This window comes from Cebidichthys violaceus, unplaced genomic scaffold (genome assembly GCF_023349555.1).
Source record: "Cebidichthys violaceus isolate CVI_PGR_0920_01 unplaced genomic scaffold, fCebVio1.0.p SCAF_7, whole genome shotgun sequence".
NCBI classification, from domain to species: Eukaryota; Metazoa; Chordata; class Actinopteri; order Perciformes; family Stichaeidae; genus Cebidichthys; species Cebidichthys violaceus.
This window is the reverse complement of record NW_027176927.1, coordinates 15,705,707-15,723,311: the sequence shown is the minus strand read 5'-3', so window position 1 is coordinate 15,723,311 and position 17,605 is coordinate 15,705,707. Positions and strand designations below refer to the sequence as shown.

General features: G+C 40.7%; 1 protein-coding gene across 5 annotated transcripts; it reads left to right on the top strand.

Moving 5' to 3' along the window:
* Nucleotides 1–2,575: 2,575 nt before the first annotated feature.
* Nucleotides 2,576–17,397, top strand: LOC137891472 (DENN domain-containing protein 3-like). Of its 5 annotated transcripts, none has more exons than XM_068736085.1 (28): nucleotides 2,576–2,722; nucleotides 4,889–5,051; nucleotides 5,725–5,914; nucleotides 6,088–6,156; nucleotides 6,301–6,416; nucleotides 6,597–6,721; nucleotides 6,822–6,933; nucleotides 7,192–7,311; nucleotides 7,417–7,515; nucleotides 8,009–8,128; nucleotides 8,421–8,536; nucleotides 8,717–8,872; nucleotides 8,968–9,064; nucleotides 9,160–9,263; nucleotides 9,591–9,778; nucleotides 9,919–10,078; nucleotides 10,261–10,456; nucleotides 10,550–10,718; nucleotides 12,318–12,577; nucleotides 12,680–12,850; nucleotides 13,277–13,406; nucleotides 13,792–13,899; nucleotides 14,525–14,664; nucleotides 15,025–15,185; nucleotides 15,313–15,449; nucleotides 15,800–15,918; nucleotides 16,252–16,389; nucleotides 16,597–17,397. In XM_068736085.1, exons 2-28 carry the CDS (start codon nucleotides 4,968–4,970, stop codon nucleotides 16,813–16,815), a joined length of 3,804 nt encoding a protein of 1,267 aa, XP_068592186.1. In that variant the 5' UTR covers nucleotides 2,576–2,722; nucleotides 4,889–4,967; the 3' UTR covers nucleotides 16,816–17,397. The 5 variants fall into 5 exon arrangements, with proteins under 5 accessions (XP_068592186.1, XP_068592185.1, XP_068592184.1 ...); XM_068736084.1 differs by having other exon boundaries at nucleotides 6,301–6,419; XM_068736083.1 differs by having other exon boundaries at nucleotides 6,085–6,156.
* The last annotated feature ends 208 nt before the right edge of the window (nucleotides 17,398–17,605 follow it).

Below are 17,605 nucleotides of genomic sequence, written 5' to 3'. Positions count from 1 at the left end.
CTTGTGTCTGTCTTTAATGACAATCGCTCACACATGCGATTTCTACATGTATTGTCTTCATTAGCCCTTTTCTTTACATTATTTTACAATAACAAGTAATCACATATTTAGTTCACGAGATAGTCAACCAAATGTGCTTAGATGTGCTTACAGTCCATGAAAAATACAATATCCAAGAAGTTCACAACTGCTGCTAATCCGAAAAAAAAGTTCCCTAATGTACAATACTCACAATTAGTCCTTAATAGCACCAAGTACATGAAATAAAGATACTTAATTTGCCACAAACTCGTATCACAACTGAGCAAACTTGTTTTCGCAAGAATGTTAATCTAATGAAACTATTCCTTAATACCATGAAAATAATCACTTGCTGCAAACTCAGATTGAGAGTGAATTGATGTTATATAATATAAATTCCAATATGATAAAATGTAAAGTAATAATTTGTTAACTTTTTGTAAAATGATTGGAGTGGTTATTTTATATTTTGTGATTCCTGTTTGATTGTATTTTTAGTCAAAAACAAAATAAGAAGCAAACCTTCTAAATTAAATATACACACTTTGCAACCACCACCATCTTCAGGCTAGTATGAGTTATTACAACAGGATCAAACCCTGCCCGCTGCGGCACTACTCATATTGCGCACGCTCTACCAGGTTCATGGGGGGGGCTCAGATCAATGCCATCTACAATCACAACAACTAATGCAGAGCATATCTACCATACCAACATAATACCACCAAAGGACAGTGTTAAAGAACTGTCCACATCAAATAGCCTAACACTCAGGACAGGAAGTAGGACACCAACATGAGGACACTAAAAAAGCAAAGCAACAATCATACAGTGAACGGCATACTGCCAATACACGCAACATATTCCAAATAATAAAGACATTTTGACTCACCGATGTGTGCTTCTTGAAGAGGAAGGAGGTGCGGCAGTCCTTCATCAGTGCAAACGTCTCCGTGACCTTGCTGTTTAAATCCAACAGTCCATGGATGAGTTCATGTTCAATAGATTGCATAGCCAGGGCTTTTAACCAGTGCTGCTCCATTGTATTCCATCAAGGCCTAAATGTCTCCATTCGTTTCAGAGTGGAAAGTGTCTCTCTGATTCACCGCTGGTCATTGGTGTTGTGATGATGATTTGAACAAGCGTCACGGTTTCAGACAGGGTTGTTTTCATGAATGGACGTCAATAGAGAGAAAGACGGTGGTGTTACCTGTGTCTAGTTCACTATGCTGGTAGAGGAAGCTCAACTCTGTGTTCAGCTTTGCCTTATTCGTTCCTGGTCATAGTTTAACAGCGCATTCCAGTTTGGCCTCTGGAAATTATTTCACAAAGAGTTGCTACAATCAAATGGTCGCTTTTTTTTAACCTCCACCTGCCGAGTCGCAGGCCCTACATTCTCCTTGAAGCTGTCCTTCGCCTAGTTGATGCCAGCCGCATCAATTTCCAATTGAGTACATTGTACAGAAAAAAAATTAACTTGATCCTGCATGTCAGACGACGGACCATAGGCATCGCTGATGGTCACCTATCCACGCTTGGACGGTGCTCCTTGACAAGTCACAACTTCACAGTTAAGACCTTTTCAAACTTGACAACATAAACATTCTTAATGGGCCCGTCTGTATTTCCTGTTGCAATGCAAGGAACCTATAAATTACATTCCTTGTTGCAAGGTGTGTTTATGCAGTAGCTGACAAGGAACCTATATATTCCTTGGTAGCTGACAGGAAGTAAACAAAAAGGTCTATACTTACACTCATAACACAGCCCCATGATATGTTTGCACTACGAGCTTTATAGGTTCAGCGCCTCAAGAGATGTAATTGTGGCATTTATTACTATATAGCGCAGTACTATGAGCATTTATGACTTACAGGACATATCCACAAGGTTGCATTTGCCAGCTGTTGAGCAACCTCATTCTTGTAAACAATGTAACTTTACATTCAATCCAAAAGTTCGTTTTGAATAATGACCGAAGTGCCCTTAAAATAGGGTTGGAGCCTGTTGAGCAAATGGTTCCTGAGCCTGGAGTCTCCCTCGTACACTGTCTCAAATATGCATCTAAAAATGACAATCCACACGACTATTGTAACGTTGACTCAGTACAACATCAGCTCTTCTTTAATTAGCTAACAAGCTGTCGGCTCTCGCGCCATTAAGTGAGCCAGCTCTGCAGTGCCCCACCGAGCAGAAACAGGCACAAAGACAAATTTAAACACAATACAAAGCAATGTTTGCATTAAGAATATGATGAAAATTATGATGGACAAATTTGTATTTTGTATTAACTTAAACTAGACACATTATAATGTCCTACAAAGCCTAAAACTTATTCTGCACAACAGCGCCCTCTGGTGCCGTCGTGCAAACACGCCGTCAGATTCTTACTTTCTTTACAAATTATATATAAGTATATAAGCAGCCAACAATATACTGGAGGCTATTAGCTATTTTATTATTCTAGAAAGTATCGACTTTATACTGCATTGTGCTTTTTCAAATCATCAATGCGCATGTTTGTACTCCCACACTGAGAAACAGGAAGCAGAGAGTGACAGACGGTAAACATGTGAAACCGGACTGAGCTCGTGCTATTTAGTCGTGCAGGAGTTCGCTGGGCATGTGGAATGAGTGTACAGCTCCGGACCGTTGTCATGAATGTGAAGGCGGATGAATGAGGAGCCGCTCTGTAGAGGAGGTTAGTTACCTGAAAGAGAAGTCTCATTTTTAATGACAGTTTATTGAATGACTTTAGAATCTCGTTGACAAGTTGCGATAGACTGGAAACATCGTCTCACCTGTGCTGCTTGTGACGTAGTATCACGAGTCGCAGGCGTAATAAAACTGTAGTAGCTCAAATTCTACATTCATTTCGTAAGACTTTGCTAAAATCTAAAGTATTTGCTAAACTTTTATCCTGCAAAATGTGACTACAAAATTATATTGTGTAAAATTATACAAATTTACAATTTACATCACTTCCAGCAGGATCATATAATGATTTTCTTGTTTTGATGTGTACCTCTTTTTTTTAAACTATGCCCTAACTGTTGGCACTCTTTAGTCAATGAGCAATTCTTTATGAAAACTGGATAATCCTGTTTGATAAAGTTTTCTGGATTTGAATTCGCAGCTGATCAAAAGAGTGACATGTAAAGTTAGACACATGGCACATTGTCAGTTACTTTACACTACTTTTTATTTCCATCTCATTGATTCTGAAGGTGCTGACCACTGAAATGACAGTGCTTTAAGGGCGCATTATTTTACTCTCACTGTAAGCTTGACCACATCAGGCCTTGAAGATAGCGATGTTAGACTGTTGTGTGTTTGTGTCACATCAGCAGATGTAACACTATTATTGTGTCGTTATGGTTTGATGTGGAATGTGCCCTGTTTGTCAAGGATCATATGATTGTACTGTACATTATGACCATGTCACATCCTTGGACCAATAGTCGAGTGACAGCAGCAGGTCATGTGGCATGCTCTTTTAATTGGTGATTAGTTCAGTAATGCTTGACATTCTTTGATTAGTTATCATTTCATTTCAAACAAGGGAACAGTGCCACATTGTTGCAATGGTTATTGCAATGATCAAACATTTTTAAGGAATCTTTAACAGTACAATAAAGATAAAAACATAAATATTTAAGCATACTGTATTTCCTATGGAGATAAGTTATTTTGTGCAGCTCAGCATTTTTCTAAAGTGTTACTATTTTTTTGGCACCTCACTATCTCCTCTGTCAAAAATATGCAGGGGTGGAGGACTTGATATAGTCTATATACACTAGTTACAAGTCATTTTCTCTCCATTTTTGTGTGCATGTTTCCATCCTGCTCTGCACACATGAGTCTAATTTTCCAAGAAAGGACCAAAACCAGGAAACATGGGAAATGTGATTTAAAAATAATTTGCTTCTCAATGTGGTGACTCAGTTGTAAAAAGCCTTCTGTTCCATAGAAGGAAAAAGAACAGCAAAGATGGGATGTAGGATAATGTGTCCGTGCTTTATGACATTATGTGGATGTGCAGATAGAAATACTAATTGCATGATGAATGACATTGTGTTTCATGCATTTCCCCCACATAGCTTGAATCAGTCGAACAATTTAGTTGTTTTCCTGAGTCGTCATGTGGATTCCTAGGAACTTCATGGGCGCCACTGGTGACATGACAAGCTGATAATCTGCTGTCAACAATATTTATTCCAAAGACTGATTCACACAGTATTCAATATCACAGTGTATTAAATTCACAAATGTAGACATTGGAATGATTCAGTTACAGATCCAGTATTTCTCTGGAGTGTGGGTTGATCCATGGATAAACTTTTCTGTAAATACACTGTGCTGTGGAGTTTTTCTAGTAAATTGGATTTAAATTGTGGAAATATATTAATTGCTCTTTTTAATCAATTATCTTTTTCTGTATTAAACAAAGTTCAACAAAGTAGTGCATCACAGAATTCTGCAGTAGCTCCTGAATTTCACAGAAGCAATGTGGAAAATAAGATGACTGCACCATGTAATCTCTGATGTAGTCAAATCAAATTAAACTCTGATTCTTCATGTAGCGGTAATAATTGCAGAGGAGCTGTTTCTCTGAATAATCCTGAGGTGTAAAAACATGTCTGACTGGTTGTTAAGAAGAACAGCAGCAGTGATAATGAGTTGGAACAAGCACTCATGTGACTTTATTTAGCTGATAGATGTTTTTCTCATGCAGAAAGATGAAGATGAGAGAACTGTGACAACCGTCTGCCTTATTAACACACAAACCATTATCTGTATCTTCATGTGTATCTTTCTTTTACTCCTCTGTCTGACTGGCCTCTCTGCTCTTCTCTGTTTCTGTCAGTGGTTGTGATCCAGCAGGTCTGAGTTGGCAGCTTGGCCCTGTTCTGCTGGTCCTACTGGGTCCTGGGCTGGTGTCAGTGATGGCGGACCATCTGCCTCCTGTTCTGCTGGAAGCGTGTGTGGTGCTAGGAGCATCTAGCGACAAACTCAGTGAGGTCTACCAGGTATTTGCCTCCAATCCCACTCCGACACACACATGTGACTTTAAACTGAAAATTGTTAGTGGTATTGTCATCATAGAGTGAATAATTTGTGTTTGCAGCCTCATTAATTGTTTGAATGTTTTTGTAGCGGGAGGTTTATTTTAGTTTTGCTCGTATTTCATGATTCTTTAATGAGTATGGTGAATACTGGTAAACCCCATGTTTTATTACCTTTTTATTTTTATTAACCAGACAAGTCCCATTGAGATTTTTTTCAGTATCAATGCTAACTTTAAACTGCACAACAGTAGCATATCAAAATGCTGGTTGGATTTAAACCTCTCTCTTCCAGGTTTCCTGTCTGTATCTTATAATGACAAAAATACGCCCCCCAAAACATTTTCAAAAGAAAAAGCAAAATATTGTCTCCAGATTCTCATTTATTTTAGACTCAGCAAAAAAGATCATCTTTGGCATTGGATATTGTGCAGTGAGCAAGGGAGAGGAAACGCAGAGATGATTGGGCCAGACAACTAAAATATTGCCTAAATAATAATGATGCTAAGGTGTCAGGATCAGTTCTATTAAATGAGCCACATGAATGTACAATATGTGTAATGTAGGTTAATATAACATGTATCAAAGCTAATTATGATAAGAATAGAGGATCCTTCCCTTCCTATCTCCCTCTCAGGCCATTAACAATAATGGATCTACAGAGCACCTCCTGTTGGAGCCGGAGGTACTGCATGTCCTGGCGCCTCCCTTTGTTAGCAGACCACCCGCTGAGAGTGAAGCAGCGAGGTCACATGGGAAGAGGCGGCGCTCTTTTCTCCGGAAGAAAAGGGAACACCCTCCTCCAGCTGCAGCGACTTCCATCCAAGGTCTGATGTTTGTTTGCTACTTCTATCCACAGACAGCCACACAACACGCCTTAGTGGCTTTTCAAATACAAAACTTCTGTGGAGCCTCAAACATGTTGTTTTTCCTCAAGGTTTGTGATTTGTCCCTGGTCACTTAGATATTTGTGTAATTTAGTTTCATATTATTTCAGCAGACGGGAGTGAAGATGTCAGTGTTCCTAAAGACATTGACCTCATGGCTTTACCTCAGCTCTGCTTCCCAGGTATACACACACATGTGGGTCAACAATTGAGATATTTGATTTTTAACTTGCATGTTGTTCAGCCATACAGCAGTGAAAATGGATATCTTGTAACTGTACTATATCATGCCTATGTGTTAACATGTTGTGTTTTTTTGTTTCCAGGTGGGCTTCAAGTAACCAATGAAGAGAAAGATGAACAATTCCACTTCCTGGTTTTCACTGATGTCTTTGGCAACAAGACCCATGGAGTAGTAATGCAATGTTACCGACCGATACTGGTAGTCAGTACTACATGTTATAATTCACACAGCTATGTTTTACTGCTACAACCAGATCTCTAACCTAATGCAAATAAAAACCTCTTTAAGATACAGAAACATAACCATTTAGCTTGTGTCAATAACAGCATGCCCACATTGAAAAGGTACATAAAACTTTCTGTTCTTGTGTTTTTACAGGAAGGGACGTCTGTCTTCAAGAATGGAGCTGGATCCTTCAAGTTCTCTAAACTTTTCTCTGCCTACGGTTTTTGCGTCATATCCAAGTATCCTTACTTCACTGCACTCAAAGACTGTCTGTCATGGTGAGAAACAGTGTACGAAACCAAATTAAATCGGTTTAGCTTCACCAAATGAAACAATTCACGATCTTCCTGTCTGTTTCTGTTTGTGCTTCTTTGTCAGTCTGTTAATCCAGCTAAGAACTTGTCGTTTATCTGACATGGAGGAGAGAGTGAAGGAGTTTGCAGCCAAACTGGCACTGGTGCCTATTCCTCCTCCTGGACAACTACATTTGGTATGTGTGTGTGTGTGTGTGTGTGTGTGTGTGTGTGTGTGTGTGTGTGTGTGTGTGTGTGCCATGTGGTTACTGTGGTCTTAAAAATGTTAGCATTCATAATATCATGGTTATCAGGTTAATATTGCTGTTATGACAGAATACTGTTGGTGCTGTAGTGGCGAGTGTGTACATACATTCATTTTCAGTACATGACTGTGATGCAGCCAGACAGACCATAGAAGAAAACAAACTATAACGCTGTGTATTTTTTTGCAGATGTTTACCTTGTGTCCTCTGACCATTGTCTTACCATCCAGAGAAGACGAAGACCATCCAGTTATAGATTTAGACCTCCATCTGCCTTTCTTCTGCTTCCGGCCACAGCAGCTACTACAGGTACTACACACACCTGTTGAGTTGATGTGAGTGAACCAGGAGGAAGCTCATATTAACTCTGTCTATTTCTCCGTCTGTCTGTTTTTCTGTTCCCCGTCTCTGTAGGGGCTGTCTTGTCTCCTGCAGGAGCAGCGGGTGGTGCTGTTTTCTGCTGACTGGGCCAGACTCACACTGGTGGCGGAGAGCTTCTTGCTTTTTCTGCAGGTCCGTTGAAAATCGGTGTCTGCATATCTGCAAAGGCCACAAGGTGCTGTATTCGACAATCAGAGCATTGATGCAGCATCAAACATCTATTAGCTGTGCAAAGATATAAAGGAGTAGAATCTACCTGAGCAGAGAATAAAGTCGCTCTCCATAGGACTTTTATTGAATTGAATTAAAAACTCATCTATCATACAACTATGATATCTATATCTATATCATGGTTGCATATTTGGATGCTGAAACTGAATCCAAATTGTGAAAAAGTTAAAGCACAATACATTTAATGTTATAATAGTAATGTAATGACATTTTAAGCCATTCCATTCAGTTTGAAATAGTACCTTACTATTGAGTTTACTATTGACATTATGCATGTTGCAGTGCAACATTGAAATGTGTTGGATCCTTCATAATCCTCCACCAAGCCATCCGTCATTTCATCTTTGGATCTATTCATTTGTCCATCCGTGCCTCTCTGATGTTTCATGTCCAGCCTCTGTCGTGGCAGCAGCCATATGTTCCTGTCCTGGCCAGAGGCATGCTGGACTTTCTCATGGCCCCTACTGCCTTCCTCATGGGCTGCCATCTCAGCCATTTTGAAGAGGTTGCTACTGTGAGTACACAAGCCTCCAAATCATGACAATCTTTGCCATCAAAGTTTTTAGAAAAAGCAGTAGGAGGGTGAAGGGGGTAATTGGAATGCTGTGTACAAATGTACGGTACAAAATATCCATCTCTTATTCAGAATTATGACTAAAAGAGTAGGTGAGCATGACAGGACAGTCAAGCCTTCTGCTTCAGATTTGAGCAGCATATTGTCATATATTTGCATTAGAAGCTTATCCGTTAATGCACAACCAAATTGTGGAAGAGATTTATTTTATTCTTGATCTTCCTCCATCCAGGAAACAGATGATCTGGTCCTAATCAACATTGATAATGGAAGTGTCTCCACTTCTTGTTCTGAGACTCTCGACCTACCAGAGATTCCCCCAGCTGCTGCAGACTGCTTCACACAGAGGTGCTCACAGTAATGCCAAGAATGATGCAACTACTGCTAATTTCTACAAGTACTAGAAAAAATACTCTACAGTAATACAAACAAACTAATTTGGATTTAATCTTGGACTGTTGATGTACAGCTTTACTGATCCTTTTCTCAGTTTCTATTAGTTTATACAGTATGAGTGTGTTTTTGCAGGTGTCAAACACTGCAGATTCATTTTGACCTGTATCACTGCCACCATGGAAGCTGCACTGACATCAGTGAGCAGCGGGCACAGAGGAGAGCGTGGCAACACAACCTCAACCTCGACATCCAGAGGATCACACTGGAACTGATCGTCAACATATTCAGGTTCTGTGTGTGTTCTTTCTGCACTGAGATCTAACGGGGTGTTTCCCCTACAAATATACATTATGTTAATGTATACATGTGTGTGTATATAACAGGGATGTTAGCAGTCATCTAAACTACGAACATCGAGTGTTTAACAGTGAAGAGTTCCTGAAAACCAGAGAGCCATCTGAACAGCTGTTTTACAAACAGGTAAATACTCACTTGGTAAAACAAGAAATATTTTTCTATTACTTTAACTTGAACGGCGAGGTGCTCACCTTCAAATTGACATGGCTGCATTGCAGGTGTTGGAAACACACATCTTCCATTTCTTCCTCAAGGACCGTCTCAACAGGAAAATGGACAACTTTGCTCGAATGGAACTCAGCACTCGTTCTGAGATGCAGAGGTAAGTTATTGAATCTAAAAAAAGCCTCAAAGAACATTACTATACTGGAAATACATGGCGATCCAGTTGCTGAGGCCACATTCAGAAGTAGTCAGGCACACGTCTAGTGTCAACACAAATGCATACCTGACCACATTGAACTGAGTTCACTGGGCCAGTCAACCGTTTCTATGTTTCTGGAGTCTTCAGCTGAGACAAGGTACCAAATAACCACTGCAAACCTCTTCTCTAACAATATGGCTATTTTATTTTTTCTGGCATACTGTCTTCATCTCCTTTTTGTGCTGGAAAAGCACCCTTGAAATGCATCTATCATGTGTCGTCTAGAATGAAGGCTATGGTTGAGGTCCCACGCAGACCCACCATGCAGGAGATTCAAGCCCGGAGAAAGAGCTCTACTACAGAGAGCAAGATGAGTAAGAGACTGGGGATGAGCCTCCCTAACCTCGGAGACAATCAAACTATCAGCCACCAAAGAAACTCAATGCTGCCCAGGATCGTTACGTCTGACCCCAGTGAGACTTCAACAGAGGCACAAACATTCAAGATATAGATAGACAGACAGACAGAAATGGCTGGAAAAGATTAAACGTTTCTCTGTTGTGTCTCCTCACATTTTCTCTCCCCCTGCGCTCCCTACCTCTTTGTGTCCTAGCGGCGAGAACTCCTCCTAAACCGCCACAAGTGTTTAAGCTCCCAGATTTCCCAGCCTCTCTGTCATTCTACTCTGTCCAAAACTATTACAGCGAGCTGATCCAGCTGCTTGGCAAAGCCATCTTCTCAGTCCAAAAGGAGAACTCTATGCTGCTGGCCAGGTATTCTGCTTTTATTATTTTTGAGGCTCCTGTTGTCATCCTTTCTCTGTCATTCCTGTCTCCTTCATTTTTATTAGTGCAATCGAGTGTTTTACCACTTCACATTGTTGGTCCTCAGTTGCTGATCTTCTTTGTTACCCCAAAGACTTGAGGATGGATTCCAATAATGTTTGTCTCTGCAGATTCTACTACTTGCGTGGCTTCATTAACACATTGTGTTGCCGTCGGCTAGACGCTCTGGGTGATTTCCAGAACCTCTACAAGACCGACACCGCCATCTTCCCCACACAGCTGGTCACATGGCTCGTGGACTCACTGCACCGGGACGAGAGACAGCAAGCTGACAAGAGACCCGAACTCAAGAGACTTATCCTCAAGGTTAGTCAGTTTACACAACCATTCTTCCCATCTTGTAGAAGTGGTGGTTGGAGGACAAACTCAACAATATGTCTTTTTATTCGTATCTGTTAGGTGAAGACGGAGAATGACAAGCTGTCGGTGCAGCCTGATGACCATGTCAAGAAGTTTGAGCTTCCCCGAAAGCATCTGCATCAGGAAGAGTTTGTGCGTTGCGTTCAGGAGTGCGGCATTGTTAAGGACGTAGCAACCATACATCGTTTATTTGATGCTCTCACTAATGGTAAGTGGGGACAGGCAGGATGATGTGTGTGTGTGTGTGTGTGTGTGTGTGTGTGTGTGTGTGTGTGTGTGTGTGTGTGTGTGTGTGTGTGTGTGGTTTAGACATCTCTTTTGGTATTGGATATTTTTATGAATTTAATAGAAGCTTGCAATTTCAAAGCTCAAACTTAAAAATGCTGTATTTTGCAACCAGCAGTGAGTCAATGGAAAGTACTAAAAAATCTCTCCCATCACTGGTGCTGATTCAAATCCATGGTGAATGATTGGTAAATCTTGAAAAAAATGTCCGTATCCTTTGATGGTGGACACAGAAGTGACTATCACAGTAATTATTTTTTATTCAAGCATTACATTAAATCATTTTTAATCGATTACATCACTTGTTGCTGACATGGTGTAATCAGACAGCCGTTAGATTATCTGTTGCACTCATTTAATTCTCTGTAAGCGTGAAGTACAGTCTGTACAGCACGCTCTCTTTTGCTTGCTCACACGCACAAGCACACACACACACACATGCACACACACACACAGCTTGTAAATTGAAGCCTTCCACATTTAAATGCAAAACTGTGTCCAACTGAAGTGAAGCGAAAAGATACACTGTATTCTTCTATACCATGTATTTTATTTTTACTTATTGACCAGACAAAGATTATGTTATTTTTAGAATAGTTTTCAGATTTATGTGGACAGGTTGTGGAATGGATGAGTTCATTAAAGCAGCAATAGTCAATGTTTTTTACAATAACAATGGCTCAAATGACCGTCACGAAACAATGAGAATTATCACTTGACATCAGCGTGTCATTGTCAAGTGTCATTGTCTCGGTTTTACAATTCACAGTTTTCGGTCATCACTCTCACAAGCATTGTTTTTTTTTGGCCCCACCCAGCACTTGTTTCAGTGAATAAGCTCTAAAAAACTGTATGCTACCATCATGAGGTATAAGATAAGGCTCTTTATTTTAATTCGGAGGGAAATTAAGTTTTACAAATTTCTAGTGAGAAAGTCTAATTAGTAGGTGAAAGGTAAATGGACTTGCTGTGAAGTCTCTGTTTAGAGCAACACAAAACATGAGAGAAAGAAAAGGGTGATGTCAAATGACGAGACATGAAATGGATTCAGACTTAAAAGTTGTAAGCTCATGGTGTGACACTCCACTGACCAATGAACCCCTTCACACAAAGACTTTGAAGCCGCTCTCTTTGGTTTTGTTTTCCTCAACATGGTTTTCCCCGTCTTTGTTTTGACTTTTATCTGCCGTGAAAGGCAATCATGCACGGCTTGATGGAATAAAAAAACTGACAAAAGTGTATCAGGAATGAACGTTAATGGCTTGTAAATGACTTGTAGGAGTCTGTTATGACCACAACACGGTCATTTAGTAACACATGAAGAACAATAATACGCACTATTCTGAGACATCTGATGTTGAATGTGGAACTAACTTAATCTGTTTGAGTGAGTGGGTTAACGTACATCTTCAGCTTGAAATTGCACATGTTTTCTCCCCCTTCAATGTCTCTTTGTTTTAAATATGTTTGTATGTCTGCTTGCATCTGGTTGCGTACCTCTCCCTCTCTCTTTCTGTCCCAGGCCAGCCAAAGCAGGTTGAACCCGAACTCTTCAGAGTCTTCTACACCTTCTGGAAGGAGACGGAAGCCGAGGCACAAGACTTCAACTTGCCCTCTGAGGTCATAGACCATCTTGACAATAGCGAGTGTGTCTACAAGTTGTCGTCGTGTGTCAAGACCTCCCTTGGCGTCGGTAAAATTGCCATGACTCAGAAACGTCTTATCTTGCTTACTGTTGGACGGCAAGGCTTCCTGGAAATCACAAAGTTCAGAGACATACAGGTCAAGTGTTGTTAACTTTCTCTGAAATCATGTTATCTTTGGATTCTTAATTCATAATCCTGCACTCCTTTTTCAATAAATGACTTCCCCATCTTTGTGCAGGAGGTGAAGATTGCCTCAGCTTCCTTTCTACTTGTTCGTATTCCTTCCCTTCATATCAAGACGTCTGGTAGGGTTGAGGTGTTTGAGGCCAATCTGAAGACAGAGACCGAACTCTGGAACCTTGTGGTGAAAGAGATGTGGGCCGGACGCAAGATGGCCGACCAGCACAAGGTACAACAACGATTGATGGCCCACCACTAATAGATAATAATAATAAACTCCCCATTTTCAAACACTCCACAATCCATCAAGACAATATTGTGTCATCTGCCCACCGTGAAGATTCCCAGGTCAAATGTGTACAATGGTGAACTCTGACCTGTGACTTCAATCACAGTAAATGAATGAACAGCGGATATATGTGGAGACTGGTGTTTGACCTCCCCACTGCTTCCAGTGGGCTTGGCTGCTGCTGACTTATATATGGGCTGACAATTGATGCAAATTTAAATAAAACCTAATATGACCGCTACACTAATCATTTTTGACTAAATAAATCAATTTTCAATGTGTTAATTTTTCTTACCCCCCTTGTGTCAATGACAGTGTACTATACTAACATTTATTTAACATATGGTTTATTTACCGTCCCTTTAGGACCCTCAGTACATGACTGAGGCTCTGACCAACGTCCTGTTAATGGATGCTGTCATGGGCTGCCTACAGACACAGAGGTCCATCCTTGCTGCCTCAAAGCTGGCTTACTTTGATAAGATCAAACATGAAGGTCTGGGCTCACTCTTGTGCTGCTTCTAAATAGTATAATTTTGTTTATATACATTCTGATTAAAAATCTGAGTTGCCTATCCTTCATAGAATTTATTGTATTAATCGTTTGGTCTATAAAATCAAAGAAAATAGTGCATAAAATTACAACGTCTACAAGACAATCACAATACAAAGAAACATGTAAAATCCTCAATCATCTGTACAACAACTAATTGATTATTCAACTGCTCCTTTTAGCTCTAATTCATTGTTTCCCTCTCTCTCTCTCTCTCTCTCTCTCTCTCTCTCTCTCTCTCTCTCTCTCTCTCTCCCGTGCCTCTCTTTATACCCTTTTCCATTCACCTTCTGTGTCATATTGATACATTGTTCTTTCCTCTGACCAGTGCCCATGATGGTGCCTAAAACTACCTCAGAGACTTTAAAACACAAGATCAACCCATCACTGGACCTGGCTGAACCTCAGACTGTACATGTGCTGCTATACACACCAGGTACTATGTGGAGCAATTTATAAAGTGGGATTAATATCTGTACATTTTTTGTGCTGTACTTTCACACAATGTGTTGCCCCATTGTCTCCTCCTTGTTATTGAATGACTCAGTGTTCACACACTGAACCGCTGCATGAGCAGACAGATTCTCATGTTCTTTGAAAATATGGCAGCAGATGCTTTAGTGAACCCTATTCACATAACCTGATTAGTCTTGCTGTGCTGTGTATTAGCAGGCGGGACAATAGCTGTTAGTGTAAACAAATGATAGACTGTGACAGAGAACAAAAGCCGCTGGAGGCTACTGCCGTGGTTTGAAGACATAACTGAGTTTGACTAAATACAGCAGACAAACAAAATTTACCGAAATGATAGCTGACGTATGATGTGACGTAGTGTGTATTGATTTGGTATTTATTTCTATCAAAATCCCTGACAACTAATTGTTATCCTTTCTATGTATTTATTGCCATTGCCACTGAAGACATTTATTAATACTGAGGCCCACTGCTAATTTTCATTGTTGTGGTGTCCCAGCACACTAAACCACCCTGCATGCAGTCAGCTCTCACAATTCACTGGTCCACTGCTCTCTCACCCTTTGTCTCTTTCTGGCTTACTCCAGGTCAGCTGACTAGCAATGGCTCAAAGAGTGAGATGAACCCAAAGCTGTGGGTGGCTCTCAGTGGGGGCAAAGTGGTTGTATTCGACGCAGCTAGCTGGTCCATGCGGCAGGACTGCATCCAGGTCGGAGCGTCGCAGCTGGTGAGAGCAGACATGCTGTACTCGCTAGGAGTAACATTTATTTCAAGAGGAACTCCACCAACTTTATGCATCAAAGTCTGTTTAAAGTTCTTGATGAATAAAACTGCATATGTGAAAGAAGTTGTAGAAAGCCTTTTGTGGCTCCAGAGGGAGCTGCACAAAGTCTGCCTCACGTTGGTTGGGGCTGAAGTATGAAAGTGAAAAAGAAATCTGGTGATCTGGATATATGAGCAAGAGAGTCAAAGGTCAAGGACCCAATTGAATGCATACTGAATGCAACAGTACATACTTTGTATGGGCAGCTGCAGTATGTACTTCAAGTAAAAATAAAAAGTATGTGTCGCATCTTCTTCTATGTAGAACTGCATGCTGGGATTGGTCCAGGAGCAAGTGTGGATTGGCTCCCAGGACTCAGTAATCTACATCATTGACACTCACAGCATGTCCTGCAACAAACAGCTGACTGAGCACAGACATGAAGTGACTGGACTCACTGTGGACCTCAGAGATCAACACAACAGGTAGAGATGTGATTATCTCTAGTTAAGATGTCAATTTTATCAAGTTAAACATTAATGCAGAGTTTTATAAAGGTGAGTAAATGTGTAAGTATAAAAATGAAAGCTTCACCCAAACTGCCTTTCCCAGTCAGCAGACATACTCCTGCAGCTGTGATGGGACGATTCTGCAATGGGACACAGCCAGTCTCAAAGTAAAGCGACAGCTCCACCTCAGCTGTGACCGTCTCTCCTCCATACAGATCTATGATGGAACACTGTGGTGCTGTAAGTGCACATATTTCCCTTCCCTTTCTGCTCCTTAAACAGCTGTTATTGCTCATTTATTTCACACACTAACACTCAAATAACAAACTCCCGTAGCATGTATTGCTCTCCACTGAAAGCTTCTTTGCTGCTCACTGGCTGAATGTACCCGATTCTGTCTGTCAATGTGGCTTGTAATTTTCTTCATCCTCATTTTATAGTGTAAACTAAATGGCGACTATAAGACCTGCATCCCTGTCTTAACATGCCTGCACTCGAACGATAGCGTCTACACATTACTTTCAAAATGCACCATACCAGCAGAAAATACCCTGATAATGCCTTGTTGAAAAGTGTCTGTGTATGTGCAGGCTGTGGTGACTGCATTGTGGAACTGAAAAAGAGTGGGACTCCACAAAGAAGAATAGCACTTCCTGATGATGTACGGAGCGTGCCCAGTAGCTTCAGCAGCTTCATCATCATCCCAGAGGTGATTTTGCAATCCTCAGCTAATATGTTCAACAATTAAGCAAGTTTGCAGCCATGTAGTGATTTAGTCATTCAGTTTGCTGCTCAGTCAGCAATTCCTGTATGTCAGTCAATTACGAAATTAAACAATTATGCAGACCTGCATTAGAAAGTTAATTGAAGCAAAAAAAAATGCTGGTAATGCAACCAATGAGACCGAGAGGTTCAGGTATTTGCAGACAACTTTTTTTTCCGATACTTGTGAATGCAGAAGCAACCACATTATAATTTATTTGGCTGTCAAACATGGTTGTCTGCATAAAAACATTTTGGCTTTTTGTACTGTTTGGTGCAGCGAGGTCAGTTGTGGACGGGCTGTGCAGACTCAGGGGAGTTGTGTCTCTGGCACACTAACAACCACAGGCGTCCATCCAAGAGAATCTCCCTGCCAGGCAGTTCAGGAGTCACCTGTATGATTCGAGTCAAGGACCAGGTGAGCTGCGATATATGACAGCTGCACTTTTTTACCTGTAATTTATTAAGCGGATATGAATTTTTTGGCAAATTGTGTAACTTCAACACCATTTTTTTTCTGTGTTGTGGATTTCCCTCTTTTCACATTTCCTTCTTTCTTTTACCCATCTCTTCAATTATCACTTAACCCCTTCTACCTTTCCTTGATACCTTCTCCCACCCTCAGATCTGGGTGGGCTGTCGTGGCCGCAGTGGTATCGGAGGTCAATGTGACGGTCAGCTGAGAAGTCAGGTGTTGGTGATGGACGCAGAGAGCCACACTGTGGCGAAGGAGCTGCAGGCCCATTCAGACAGCATCCAGACACTTTGCTCTGCCGAGGATCGATACGTCCTGAGTGGCTCTGCACGCCGAGACGGCAAGATTGCCATCTGGAAAGTCGAGTAGAGATTTAGAAAGCAAAAGTGAAGAAAGACGAGAGAAGAAGTAGCAAAAAGGTACTTGTGAGTACATACACAAGACATGATACATGTTTGCCCTTTGGGATTTTACTGTGACAACAAGATCATCCTGTGGGAGGTTCAGAAGAGACACGGTAGAGACGAGAGGACAAAATGTTGAAAATTAAAAAGAGGTGCAGAGGAAAGTTCTTTTCTCTCACTTGGTGGAGTATCTTTTGAGGCCATACTTTAATGGTAATTTAGTTTTTCTACTGGTGGTTCAAGACACAAAATGGTAAATGCAGCACATGATATATTGAGACTTTTATGGAAAAGAGAGCCCTTAAATCAAAATATATGCTGTACTGTATGTGAAGGAGATTTGGTTTCTGACACGGGTCCTGGACTATGAAGAGGTCTTTTTTTGGGAGAGAAACAATGATACACACAAGATGTGAAAAAGGCCAAGTCTGTGCCTCAAAAACTTGATTTTGTCTGGATGTCAACAACAGTAAGATATTTAAATGATACAATGATTATCATTCATGTTTCTTTATCAAACATTGATAATAAATTCCATTTTCAGGTATCATCATACTGTTGTTTTGTGTGTTAGGCTATGCAGCTGTAGGTTGCTTACTTTTTGTCACCTCCAGATAGATGCAGCCTCCTGTTTCAAAGTGTATTTTAGAAAGCCATGAAACCGACTACTGCTGAATGATCATGACATGATTCCATTTATAGCTTATGAATTTCAAAATGTTCTGATGCCAACTTTAACTTGAGTAAAGATACAA

Bases quoted from the DNA above. Each gene is read 5' to 3' on its own strand.
- LOC137891472 (XM_068736082.1), top strand. From the start codon at position 4,968: ATGGCGGACCATCTGCCTCCTGTTCTGCTGGAAGCGTGTGTGGTGCTA. The intron at 7,312-7,416 runs GTACTACACACA...CCGTCTCTGTAG, and splicing joins GGCCACAGCAGCTACTACAG to GGGCTGTCTTGTCTCCTGCA. The intron at 7,516-8,008 runs GTCCGTTGAAAA...TTTCATGTCCAG, and splicing joins GCTTCTTGCTTTTTCTGCAG to CCTCTGTCGTGGCAGCAGCC.